The 14,008-nt window shown below is 42.6% G+C and overlaps 1 protein-coding gene across 1 annotated transcript in view; it reads left to right on the forward strand.

The window, feature by feature from the left end:
• The first annotated feature begins 905 nt into the window (after positions 1-905).
• LOC114664542 (alpha-N-acetylgalactosaminide alpha-2,6-sialyltransferase 1-like) overlaps positions 906-14,008 on the forward strand; it is a 33,105-nt gene continuing 20,002 nt past the window's right edge. Inside the window, exons 1-2 of the mRNA XM_028818703.2 lie at positions 906-1,082; positions 10,056-10,281. Of these exons, the coding sequence (XP_028674536.1) occupies positions 973-1,082; positions 10,056-10,281 (336 nt within the window). The 5' untranslated portion in view covers positions 906-972. The remainder of the gene's footprint in view (positions 1,083-10,055; positions 10,282-14,008) is intronic.

The raw sequence follows: 14,008 nt of genomic DNA on the forward strand, positions 1-14,008 counted from the left end.
ATCACTGTAAAGGATTTGCCTCAACTTAAAAATTGTGGCATCAATAAGCTAAAAAGAATTATATTGGTTCAGATTGAAAATATTAAGTGTGAATCATCACCTTTTTTTTTCAGTGTAGAACATCTGCAGCGCCTTATTATTAATGGCTCATACGATATTTTTGGTAAACCCCTTAAAGTAAAGCTGAAAGTCTACTATTCAATCACCTAACGACTGCTTCATTTCAGATCTAATGTGGGGGTGTACAGAGCCAAAAAATCATGTCACCCTTTATAAATCCAGAAAAGAGCAGCAACTGGACATGAAAAGAATATTCAGCATGGACGTGTAAAAGCCAGGGTGTATTTGGAATATTAAGTTCTACAGAATGACTGCAAATGTGAATTCTTTTGATGAAAAATGCTATGTGCATGAGGCAATGTGGAAACCGACAATGAATTGATTTTTCTTGTTTGAAATGCGAATCAGGTATTGTTTTCTTTGGGGGAGTTGGGGTTTTCTTTGTTTGCTTCACTTTCGATATTGTAAATGGTTTGTTGAGTATTGATGAATGAAGTTCGATTCAAAACTTTCTTTCTTTCTTTCTTTCTTTCTTTCTTTCTTTCTTTCTTTCTTTCTTTCTTTCTTTCACGCACTAAGCTGAGCCGCCTTCTTCTTGTCAATTCGCGTTAATTTCCAGGCACTATGGAGTCTAACTCGGCTCTGCTCTATTTCGCTCTCTGAGAATGCTAGGCACGTTGTCTCCCATAACTTGCCTGCTCGTCGTTTCCACGTCGCCTCACACACTCCACGAGATGAAGGAGTTAACCTGCGCCTCCTAACCTGTTCTGCCTGCCCGATGCACCTGACGCAGGTGTAGAGTGGCTACGGCCTCCCACCCACTGTATAAAACAAAGGGTTGCGTGAAAATCAAAAGGCAGTTCCGTCAGCGCAGCAAATCACCCAAATGGTCACACCTGTAGGATTTCCAGTATGAAGCTTAAAAGCAAATTCTTTCTTGTGTCAGTCGCAGTCACAGTGGCATGTTGTATGGGCTATTTCTACTGGACGGGCACGATTCGAATATGCCAACAGAATTTAAGGTGAGTTGCAGAAAATAAAAAAAGAAATACCTGACCCTTTACCACTCAGCTGATCACGGCTCTTTGCATGACTTTAATCCGACCGTTGACTTTAAAGCTGCATAGTGTTAAAAAAGAGGAAGCGAAAGAAAGATAACACACACACCCACACACACACACACACACACACACACACACACACACACACAGTTTCGCCTCTAAAGAAGAAAACGTCTAACGGGAAGTTAGAACGCCGGTATGACGGGTGTTTATGAGTTCAGTCACCGCACAGCTCAACAATTCACAGTAGACTTATTATTAGAACATATTAAAATCAAACTAGTTTTAGTTTCGAGAACAATCACCGTATCCTTTTAACTATACATTATAAAATTGTGTTTTATGTTTCCAGGACTTCGTTCTACCTTTATTGTGCGTTTACAGCCCACTTATGTGGTCAGCAGCCCCCGTTCCTTTAACGTCTTGATGTCTCTGAAGCTCTGGTGTTGCATTGCTGCGGCTGTCCCAATGCTTTTAGTGTCGCCATGTGTCACAGGTCCGACTTAACGCATGGGCCTGCTGGGCAGTTGCTCGGGGACCCCAGGAGCATATATGGGCCCCCATGCTAATCTATGTATGTTGTGACTTGCTAAGTGGGTGTGTAGGCCCCAGTGCCTTGCTTTTCCCGGGGGTCTATAATGCTGTTAAGACGACCCTGCCGGTGCGGTGTCATCTTCGGTATCGGCGCGTGTGTAAACGGATCGCGACATTCTTACTTTTTCTGGTTTTTTAATGGCACTTGAAGGAGTTGTGCGGATCTATTGCTTGATAAAGAAACATTCCATTAAGGGAAGCGTTCTTTGCACGTAAAATTTAAAAAACAATCATTAAATAGAAATCTTTAATTTATATAGCCGGATACTGACAAATCAAGAAACCCCCAACTCGACCTGTGAGTCCCTCCAAATGCAGAAACGCGCTGAGGTGTTTCACAAATCTGTTATCATCTGTTCGCAGTTGTTTATGGAGTCTGGTTCAAATCTAAACCTTCTGAAACCTTATTTAAGATGACTCCTGGTTTGCCTGTGACTTCTTTCAGTAGAACCACATTGGCACTTCGAGAGTGTAGAAGAAGAAGCCCGATGTCGCCTAACCTGTTCTCAAGACAAGCGGGAGCGGCTGATGAGTTCGCCGCAGGCGCCGAAATAAATAAAGGTCTTAATTCCACGCGTAATGCTGTATTATTTATCATTTTTAAAAAATTAATGACGATATATTTTGGATATTACCTTAATCAAAACTCGAGGGAAAGCGCTGCCTAACTGGAGCCGGCGGCGCTGTGCTGTAGTGGAGGTGTAAACCCGCCGGCGCCCGGAGTTTTCAAACCGCCCGATCGATTTGAAAAATGACACCGCCTCGAAGATGAAGACGTTGTTTTCATTGCGAATTGTTATTTTTATTTGCATTCATGAATACAATAAAAACAAAACTACAAAGTTTCCATCATGTCATATTAAATTGTAAAACTGAAAAGAAATTTAATTTAAATTGAACAAATTGCACAATTTATTCGACTTCACAATACTGTTCTAAATCCATCCATCCATCCATTTTCCAACCCGCTGAATCCGAACACAGGGTCACGGGGGTCTGCTGGAGCCAATCCCAGCCAACACAGGGCACAAGGTAGGAACCAATCCCGGGCAGGGTGCCAACCCACCGCAGCTGTTCTAAATCAATTTACCAAATATGTATTCTGGGATGCCACTTCTCTATAGTTTTTTTTTACGTTTAGTGACTACTATATGTCATTGTCCACTTTTTTCTGGTCCGGCACGATTCATCCATGTCATCCATGACACCTTCTCTCCGTGTTCTCCTGATGGAATCTTCCATCCAGCGCATCATTCACCTCTGCAAGATTTTCAAAGGGGAAAAAAATCCAAACGCGATTTCAAGAAAAAAAAAGAGATTTTGAGATTGAGAATAAAAAGTACATCAGTTTTTTTAATCAAAAATTATTTAAATGTGTTTGTTAAACTTAATCAAGCTATGCTGAAACAACATAATACATTTATGTAAAATGAATGAAAATGTTCCACGTTCTGTTCAATTAATTATATTGCGTTAAAGCAACAGGACTCATGTCAGTAAAGCAACATCTGAACAACAACATTTATTTATATAGCACATTTTCATACAAATAATGTAGCTCAAAGTGCTTTACATGATGAAAAGACAAAGTAAGAATTAAAATAAGAGAACACTAATTAACATAGAGTAAAAGTAAGGTCCGATGGCCAGGGAGGACAGACAAAACAAAAAAACTCCAAATGGCTGGAGAAAAAATAAAATCTGCAGGGGTTCTTAGACCACGAGACCACCCGGCCCCCTCTTGGCATTCTACCTAACATAAATGACCTCAATCAGTCCTCCTGGTATTCAGGGTTCTTATGGAAGGACTTGATGATGACGGTCACATGGACTTCTGGCCTTTAATCTATCTATGTAGGGACATCATGGTGCTTTGATCAGGTGGTGGTGGTAGCGCAGATCACCACCACAGAGAACTGGAAAAAGAACAGAAGAAAGAGTAGGGGTTAGTATGGATTTTGGAGCCACCATGAATAGTAATGATAATTAATTGAATATGCAGAGCATCAGGATTAAACTAAAATGAAGTTATGAGAAAGCCATGTTAAAGTAATGTGTTTTTAGCAGTTTTTTGAAGTGTTCCACTGTATTAGCCTGGCAAATTTCTATTGGCAGGCTATTCCAGATTTTAGGTGTATAACAGCAGAAGGCCACCTACCTCACCACTTCTTTTTAGTTTAGCTCTTGGAATTCTAAGCGGACACTCATTTGAAGATCGAAAGTTACAATTTGGAATATAAGGTGTCAGAAATTCCAATATATAAGATGGGGCGAGATTATTTAAGGCTTTGTAGACCATGAGCAGTATTTTAAAGTCAATTCTGAATGACACAAGTAACCAGTGTAGTGACATCACAACTGGAGAGATGTGCTCGGATTTTCTTTTCCGAGTTAAGATTCTAGCACCTGCATTCTGCACTACAGGGTAGTTGCAATTGATTGATGTCTTTTTTGGGTAGTCTTGAGAGGAGTGCATTACAGTAATCTAGTGGACTGAAAACAAAAGCGTGAACTAATTTCTCAGCATCTTTCAATGTTATAAGAGCTCTAACTTTTGATATATTTCTTAAGTGAAAAAATGCTGTCCTAGTGAATGATTGTTTAGATAAACTTTTCTTTTTTAAATTCACTCCACCCAGTTATTTAGCTACACCGTGTTTAGTCGGTGTGTTCTACTAAAGTTTTTCTAAACTTTTTCTATGATTCACGTGGAAATGGTTTGCTTACGTAGGCACATACAACTGGAGTTCAAACAATAGCTAATTAAGAAAAACCCTTAGGTGACTTTAACAAGAACGTTGAGTTCCCAAACTTGGTCCTCACTGTGGCTGTAGGTTTTTGTTCCATCAAGCTTCCGTTTCTCATTGGACTCTTAGCCTAATTAAGTGAGTCGTTACTTCCCAGTTTCTGTGTTTTGGAGTCAATGTAGAAAGTACAAATTAAGTTTGCTAGATTTTTATTAAAATGTAATATAAGGGGAATATGTAGTTTAAGTCGTTAACAGTATTTTCAACCTAATTTTCAATGTGCTTTTCTAGGTGTTCTGGTTATTTAATTGATTATTTATTAATTAGCGGGACTGACACTGAAGTCGCTGCTGCATTCATCTATCTATCTATCTATCTATCTATCTATCTATCTATCTATCTATCTATCTATCTATCTATCTATCTATCTATTGTGATATGGACGCTATATAGCACCCCAACCAGACACAGACTCACACTGAGGCACGTGTAAAACACTAAGAACTTTTATTTGTCTTCACCTGTGGGACACATCTTCCCCGTGAACCCCACAGGCAACACACAGTCCCAAAAGCACTTTAAGGCAACACAAAACACTTTTCTGGGACCACCACTCCTCCTTCTCCTTCTCCTTCTCCTATCTAGTTTCATCCTCCACCTACCGACTCTGGCCCTTGAGTAGTGGCTGCAGGCTCTTTTTGTAGCACTCCCGGAAGTGCTCCAGGTGGTAATTGGCCTAATTAGGCTGCACTTCCTGGTGTGGCTGCATTCCAGTCCACAGAGGTTCGTTAAGCCATGTAGCTCCTCCGGGTGGTGGCCACGGAGCCCAACAGGTCTGAGTCCTGAAGTCCCACACCTGTGGCCCCGATGTTATCTATCTATCTATCTATCTATCTATCTATCTATCTATCTATCTATCTATCTATCTATCTATCTATCTATCTATCTATCTATCTATCTATCTATCTTGCCTACTACGCTAAAATTAAAATCTATCTATCTATCTATCTTGCCTACTACGCTAAAATTAAAATCAATCTATCCATCTATCTTGCCTACTACGCTAAAATTAAAATCTATCTATCTATCTATCTATCTATCTATCTATCTATCTATCTATCTATCTATCTATCTATCTATCTATCTATCTATCTATCTATCTATCTATCTATCTATCTATCATGTAGTGTCTCTCTCTGTGGCAGTTGCGTGTTCTCCACTGTCTGGGTGGGTTTCCTCACACAGTCCACAGACATGCAGGTCAGGTGGCTTGGTGAGGCTGAATTGACCCCTAATGTGTGTTCGCCTGGCGCCCTGTCCAGTGACACCCTTATGCCCAGTTCTTGCTGGGATGAGCTGTAGCTTCCTTCTAACCTTCCCCTTGGTAAGCGGGTTTACAACATGGATGGACTGATAATAATGATAATTGGTAACCGCAATGCATTTCATTTTCCAGATGCCACCTACAGCTCTATTGGACTCTTTAAGCCATTGAATGTCAATAGACGATATGTGGTCGTTGATTTAAATAAGTGTAGTACATGTGCGTGTATTAATGGAATGAGTGTTTGTACTTTTCTGTCGTGGTTTACATGAATATATTTGTACGAGAGCTCTGAGTCACTGTTCAATGAAGAGCGCTATGTATGAGTAAACTTCTTGACTTTAATTAAGATGGGAGGGAGAGCCTCGGGTGAATTTCTAAACAGACCCTATGAGAAACGCAAACAGAAGTTGACTTAAAGTTTATCTGAAGGTGTTGCTTTTATATGTTTGTTCTTCAAATGTTCAACAGTAAGGTGTTGTGCTATGGATGTATTGTCATGCATATCTTTTGAACAAATCATTCAGAAAATGAATATCTGATTTTGCATTTTTTGGAAAACATCCAAGCTGGATTATGAAGAGCAATTTCCCAGTTAGTTCATTTTTAGATGAACCGCCTGAGCCTCTTTATCCACATTGAGGTCCCCCATGTGACGGTTCTGAAAGTGGTTGTCCTGAAGCAGCAGCAGGTGGTTGGGCTTCACTTGTCCTCCCCAGCGTCTTCACGTGTGCTTCTCTAAATAAGAAAAACATTGAGACCACCTTATTTATGGAGACCTTTATTCCATGCAGTATGTCTTTCAAGTATGACTTTGTATGTACAGGATGAGTGAGCGAGTCAAATCAGGAAGGTTCAAAAAGTTTATCTGTTGCTTGCTCCATGCAGTTTGCAATGACGACTAGGAATATTTTTTAGTCTCATGCTTTTATGAAGAAAAAAGATAAGAAAGTTTCTGATAGAATGGCTGTCTGTGGTGAGCGACACCAGGCCACAGCAAACAATATGAAAATGTCCATGAAAAAAATCTCACATTACTCTCATCACCTAATCCTGTCGTGTGCTCACAATGAGGAAAACGCACACACTTTTTTGCTAAAATATTGTTAAAGAAATGCTTCCAGAAAATCAGAGCAGCGCATGAAGGGAAACCATGTTCACCTGGACAGTGAAGGTGTGCCATAAGCATCTTCATGCCCATCATTTAAATGTGAAAACTCAATTTATTTTCCTGTGGAACATTCAACTATTAAATCATTTTGATAGCAATTTATAGCACAGCATTTTTTATGAAACTCGTGAAGTAAAGCTGAGCACTCAATAAGCAGGGCATTAGATCTGAAAATACTGGCAGGGCAACTCAGACCTGGGAGAGCGAGAGAAAGAGAGAGGAGGGAAAGAGAGAGGGGAGGGAGAGAGAAAGGAGGAGAGGGAGAAGGAGAGAGAGAGAAAGAGAGATAGAAGGAGGGAAATGGAGAGAGAGAGATGAGAGAGAAAGGGGAGAGAGAAAGGGGGAGATGGAGAGAGAGAGAGAAAGGGGGAGAGAAAAAGGGGGAGGGAGAGAGAGAGGAGAAGAGAGAATGAGAGAGAGAGAGAGAGAGAAAGGGGGAGGAAGAGAGAGGAGTAGAGAGAATGAGAGAGAGAGAGAAAGGGGAAGAGAAAAAGGGGGAGAGAAAAAAGGGGAGGGAGAGAGAGAAAGGAGGAGAGGGAGAGAAAAAGAGGGGAAATGGAGAGAGAGAGAAAGAGAGATAGAAGGAGGGAGATGGGGAGAGAGAGAGAGAGAGAGAGAAAGAAAGGGGAGAGAGAGAGAAATGGGGAGATGGAGAGAGAGAAAGAGAGAGGGGAGAGAGAGACAGAGAGAGAAAGGGGGAGATGGAGAGAGAGAGAGGGAGAGAGAGAAAGGGGAGAAAGAGAGAGAGAGAAAGGGGGGAGAAAGAGAGGGGAGAGAGAGAAAGACAGAGAGAGAGAGAAAGGGGGAGATGGAGAGAGAGAGAGAGAGAGAGAGAGAGAGAGGGGATGGAGAGAGAGAGAGAGAGAGAGAGAGGGGATGGAGAGAGACAGAGAGAGAGGGGGGGAAGGAGAGAGAGAGGGAGAGAGAGAGAGATAGGGGAGAGAGAGAGGGGAGAAAGAGAGACAGAGAGAGAGAAAGGGGAGATGGAGAGAGAGAGAAAGGGGAGAGAGAGAGAGAAAGGGAGATAGAAGGAGGGAGATGGAGAGAGAGAGAGAGCGACTGTCAGAATGGGCGGAGCCGTCCCGTGTGAGTGGCTGATGACTGAGCTCTTTAACAGCACCACCTGTGTAAATCCACTGGTGTTTGGCCACCGGCAGTTTTGGGAAGCTGTAGTGTTTACACAGATCTTTGTATGTAATCTTGTGGTATTTGGGGTTTCATTGTGTAGAATTGTGTAGCGGAGTGGTGCTTCTGAGGCAAGGGATCTGCACTGGCAATCGGAAGGTTGCCGGTTCGAATCCCGTAAACGCCAATAGGGACTCTGGTCTGCTGGGCCCTTCAGCAAGGTCCTTAACCTGCAAATGCTGAGCGCTTTGAGTAGTGAGAAAAGCACTATATAAATGCAAAGAATTATTATTAAAAGAATTAATCCTATTCTGAGGTTTATTTTGCATTTGAGTTTGAAACCCAAATGCTGTTTTTTTATTGCCATCTTTATTTCTTTATTTATTTGACAGCTTGCTGGTTGCATGATTGCAATCATTGCATAGAAGATGTCACAGGAAACATATCTATAAGTATGGTGGTGTTTACATTCTCTATGGAATAAAAATTCTTCTTGTTTTGCTTTAGTGTCAGTTAGTTTCTGCTACAAGCAGGCCCTAGCATTAGGTTTGTTTCTTTGGTTTTGATCTTCGCCTTTGTCTTAGCTGGTTGCTCGATTTCTGCCTGACTCGGGTATTTTCACCCTCTCTTTGTCCTTTGACTATGATTTCTTGCCTTCTGTTTATCTCCTGGTCAGTTTCCACTCACAGTAATTCTCTGGTACCTTGCGTGCCCATAACAGGAAGATCCTGGCTTGGATCAGCTCGGCTCACAGAGTTGGGGAAATATGAGTGCAGGTGGTGTTGAGTGTAATCACAAACAAGCAGTGTGAGGTGTAAGATGGCAACAAGGATATGTTAGCAGGAAAATTAGAGTGTCATGGGAACTCAGTCATTTTGCTACCAGTGCCAGTGATAACAAAATGCCAGCCAAATAAATAACACAAAAGGAAGATCAATCAACATACAGGACTGTCATACAGTAGTGCCATCAGAAGAAAGAATGAAAAGATTTTAAGAGAAAGGAGAAAACAACGATAAAGAGATGGAGTGCCAGCCTGGTCACCCCATATAATTGATTTGCAAAATAAAGAAAAAAAAAACATTTAATAATTGTGGCAGACACAAGTTCAGGATAAGACTGACAAAAATGGTGGATCTTCCAGTTTTCAGTCCAGGTGGACAGACACCAGAATTGACATCAGAGGTGTTATAGCCATCAATCATCCGGTCTATTGAGGGAGGAAGAGAAAAAGTCATTATTGTACAGTGCCAACCCCTGAAGCGGTGGTATGAATTACATTCACTACAGCCGTTCAGCTGTCCCCTATGCACACGTGTATGACAAGCTATCTCAATATACAATATTCAATATCGAAAGCAGAAATACAAATTAACAGTCATTCATTTCAATTTTCATTCATTGGACAAAAGTGATAAATTGCATTGTATATAAGGAGCTGGCGTGATTTATGATAATGATGATGACTACTCCAAACCAGAGATGTACAAATTCATGTATGCTTTACGTTGCATCACAAAAAAAAATAAAACCAATGGGTCATTTTAAGGGAGCTCTAACATTTAAGCTGAACAGTTCCAATTGCACGTTCACAAAGGTATGGAGAGAACACTAAGGGTCCGAGCAACCTAAAATTAGACCAGTGGCAGCAAAGAAAAATTCACATACTGCCAAATGAAACGGCACTGAGCATCCCATGGAACGTTGAGAAGCACCAATTAAGTTGAGTTTGTTACAAACATTTTAACAATACATGAAATCATCGAGGTGAGATCTTTAGTTTTGCACAACTGCACCATGGCAGAGATGCCTGTGCTCCACAGTAGGGTGACCGAGTTTGAGGTGTCATTCACTCTAACCCAAAGGACGTTACTCGATGTGATGAGTGCAGGGGTCTGCCAAACTGTATGTCTCCCTTCCGAATGGTCGTAGCCTCCTTCAGTGTAAACTGTCAGCATTTCATCTATCAACAGGTGCAATGAAATACAAAAAAAGATGTCCTTTGGTGCCAAGGATGTCAACGTTCATAGTCCAGACAGCAAATTGGAGGTCAGCAGGACCCAGAGGAGCCCTCAGATGGCAACAACAAAAAATGTCAAGAGGACCAAAAAGAAGCCATTAATGCCTGAAAACTTTAAATATTACCCAACATGGGAGGGCGAAGAAGATTATCATCGAGATCCGGATACCTGGAAAACGGTAAGCATTATTGGGGGCAATTTCACAGTGGGCAGTGGGCAGGCTGTAAAATAAAGGTGGGGAACTGGGCAGAGAAAAAACAGTTTGATATGTCACCAATATTTACTGACTGTACAAGGTTTATGATGCAACTGAAGGGAAGGCGCTACATCATCAGAACACCAAGGGGGGTCCTGTGAGCTTTGCTTTGAGGCCTGATACTGCACACTGAGAGTACACGTTACGTTGGGTTCACACATCAAACACTTGAATCGGAGTTTACGTCTTATTTCTTGACAGTTAAACGTTCCAATTGAGCCCTGAACTTTAAGTTGCCCAGTGTGATTAGGAATCCAAAAAAGAGCAGAGCAGTGGTAGGCAGAAAAGGTGTAATCCTGTAATATGAGTCGGCCCCATATCTCCACGCCATTATCCTCACCGCAAGTTCACATTACAGGGAGTTAGGCAGAGGTGAAATCCGCAGGTGTTATGTCAGACATAATTTGCATAATGAGTCCCATCAGTCAGTTTCTGAAATGCCCAAAGCTATGTGTCACTTTCTTACAGGGACACACAGCCTGCATGTCACAATGCCAATGGAACTAACTCTGATTTTCATGCCATGCTGTCTTCTCCAAGCATCGCAAATTGCATATTGAGGGGTTTGCTTTCCTAAACGGGGATCTAAAAGGTCCGAGACCTACGTCATGTGCACATTCTACCAAGTGTCTTGGCTAGGAGAGATGCTACAGATGTGTGCCAGGCAAGCACAGTGGTGCCCCAAGGATCAGTGCTGGGTCCTCTCCTCATCTCTCTGCACCACCCTCATTAGGCCCTATCATCCGGTCTCTTGGCTTCTCATATCAGTGCTATGCCAATGATACGCAGCTGTACCTGTCATTCCATCCAGGTTAAAATCTTGCCATGTCTCACTGATATCTCAACATGGATGAAGGATTACCATCTCCACCTCAAACTGGCAAAAACGGACCTCCTTGTTATCCCATCTCATTCTTCTACTGCATTCAACACCCAATCTTTGTCCAGTTCGGCTCATTATTACAAACACCTACCAAGTCAGTACGCAACCTTGGGGTGGTGATCAGTGACCAACTGTCTTTCACTGACCACATTGCAACTGTTACTTGGTCTTGGAGAATCCCTCTCTATAGCATCCACTAGACAATGCCATATCTGGTGGAGGAGGCAGCACAAGTCCTGCTCCAGGGTTTGGTCTTAGTCATGTCTGGACTACTGGCAGGAGTAACAGCATCTGTCACCCAAGCTGCTTCAGATGGTTCAAAATGCAGCAGCACGTCTGCTATTCAGCCAGCTGAGGTGGGCACATGTGCCTCCTCTTTTCAGGTTGCCAGATTGGCTCCCTGTAGTAGCACTTGTTAAGTTCCGGTCCTTGATGCTTGCCTACAGAGTAGTCAGTGGGTTGGCACCATTTAATATGGAGACACTTGTGTGGTCCTATGCTCCTCCTCAAACACTCAGGTCTGGTGATGCCAGGCTCTGTGTGCCATGAAATCTCAATCCACGCTCTTTTCGTGTGTAGCTCTTAGCTGGTAGAAGGAGCTGTCCATCTCTTGCTGAACTGCTGACTCCATCTGTGTGTTTAAGAAGTGTTTGAGGACTGTCTTGTTCTGTGAATGTCTGTCTAATTCATGACGGCTTTGATAGGGTTTTGTAACTAAGGAAATGATGATGATGATATACTTATTTTCAATCTCCAAGGGGAAAATGTCTTTTTGCTTGACCTTTGCGAGTCAGAGTGCAGGGTCAGTCATTGTACAGTGCCCCTCGACCAATTTTCAGGTTAAGGGCCTTGCTCAAGGGACCCAACAGAGTTGGATCCCTTTTGGCAATAACAGGATCCAAATGTAGCCAGCTTGGTAACTTGTGACGGTCAATGTTGTGTCACACTTATTCCAGAACAGTCCCCCAGACTGATATTTACTCGATTATGTTGACCTCTTCCATTAGCCTCTGCTAAGTGAATAAATGCAAATGTGTGGATGTGACCTTCTGCTGGGCCTCCTTTCCTCACTCTTTACTTTTTGACGTGTTAGTCCCACCAGATCCCACCCGATCCCCTTCTCCATCTTTTTAGGCTCTCTTATTATATTATTACCCCTTTGTTGAACAAAGTACCAGAGGGCTGATGTGTACTAGGGCGGTACGGTGGTGCGGTGGTAGCACTGTTGCCTTGCAGTAAGGAGACCTGGGTTCACTTCCCGGGTCCTCCCTGCGTGGAGTTTGCATGTTCTCCCCGTGTCTGTGTGGGTTTCCTCCCTCAGCCCAAAGACATGCAGGTTAGGTGCATTGGTGATCCTAAATTGTTCTTGGTGTGTGTGTGCCCTGCAGTGGGCTGGCACCCTGCCCAGGGATTTGTTACTGCCTTACGCCCTGTGTTAGCTGAGATTGGCTCCAGCAGACCCCCGTTACCCTGTGTTAGGATACATAGGATAATGACTGACTGACTTAAATGCTTACATATTCATCTGACATTTACTCTTTGTGGTTGACAAGACATGAGGTGGCACACTTGTTCTTAATTATCTCTTATGGTCAGCTCTCATTCTTTTATGGAAAACTGTATCAAGTGTTACTGTGTACGTGATAGTCAGCCAACTTCTTGAACCATCACCCAGTAACGTCTTCTCTGTTGTTCACTTTCCTGAAATGCTTGAACACATTCCTGACATTTAATGACACTTTTATACTACAGTACTTCTAAGGTAGATGCTGTACTTTAATGTGGAAATCCCATTTTATGAGCAAATGACGATGTGACCCCTAAGTCTACTTTTTCTTCCACAATAGATAAAACGTACTGTGTGGCCAAGGCAGCGGGAAATTCAGCTTGTCCATCCCATGTCCTCTTTGATTGTCGGCTCTCCTCACCTGCCAGCACCCTTAGACTGCTCTCGTTTATTGGTTCCCCTCGAGGTACCATGTGCAATATGCATCTGCCTATCAGAGGTGCTGTATACCACCTGGCCTGGTGTCTGGCAAGCGCAGTGCCCAGCAGTGTCAGCGTTCCTGCATGAATTTGCTCTCATCTGATTGGCCGGTTTTAGAAGGGCCTATTGTTGTGGTCTGTCTTTCTAAAAATGTTGCTCTGCTGCTTTTGATTTGTGTGTCTACTGTTACAGAGGTCATTAGGTAGAGGGTGCTATCAAGGGGAAATGAGGTATTCTCTGTACAGTCCAAAGAATTTTCATTGGTGCAGCACGAATCATTCTTCAAAATCTATTGCTTTCAGTAAACAGTTCCAGGTATTGCTGCCAACCGGGAAGTGAAGCTGCATGAACTTGTAGTGTCTCACAGCCTCAGGAGTAGTTTGCACCTCACTGGCTAAGCTCAACACGTGACATACCAGAGATCACAGATTTTAAATAAACTCAAATTGCCTGCCACTTGATCTTCAGAAAGGAGCTGGAGGTGTGGGGGACCTGCTTCCAGATGACACATTTAATGGAGGGCATTGTATGTGCCTGCATTAGAGCCAGTGTGTCACTCCTGTGAGTGTGTGTTAGTGCACATATTTTAGTCTGTGCATATCTTTTTGCCTCTGCCTTTGTCTGTGTGTGTGTGTATGTATGTGTTTGTGAATATGTGTGGGGAACGGATCCTTCTTTTGTATATCTACGTCTGGGTTCCCCAACTCGGGTCCTGGAGGACCACCGTGGCTGCAGGTTTTCATTCTAACCCTTTTCTTAATTAGTGATCTGTTTTTGCT

The sequence above is a fragment of the Erpetoichthys calabaricus genome, chromosome 14 (assembly GCF_900747795.2).
Source record: "Erpetoichthys calabaricus chromosome 14, fErpCal1.3, whole genome shotgun sequence".
NCBI classification, from domain to species: domain Eukaryota; kingdom Metazoa; phylum Chordata; class Cladistia; order Polypteriformes; family Polypteridae; genus Erpetoichthys; species Erpetoichthys calabaricus.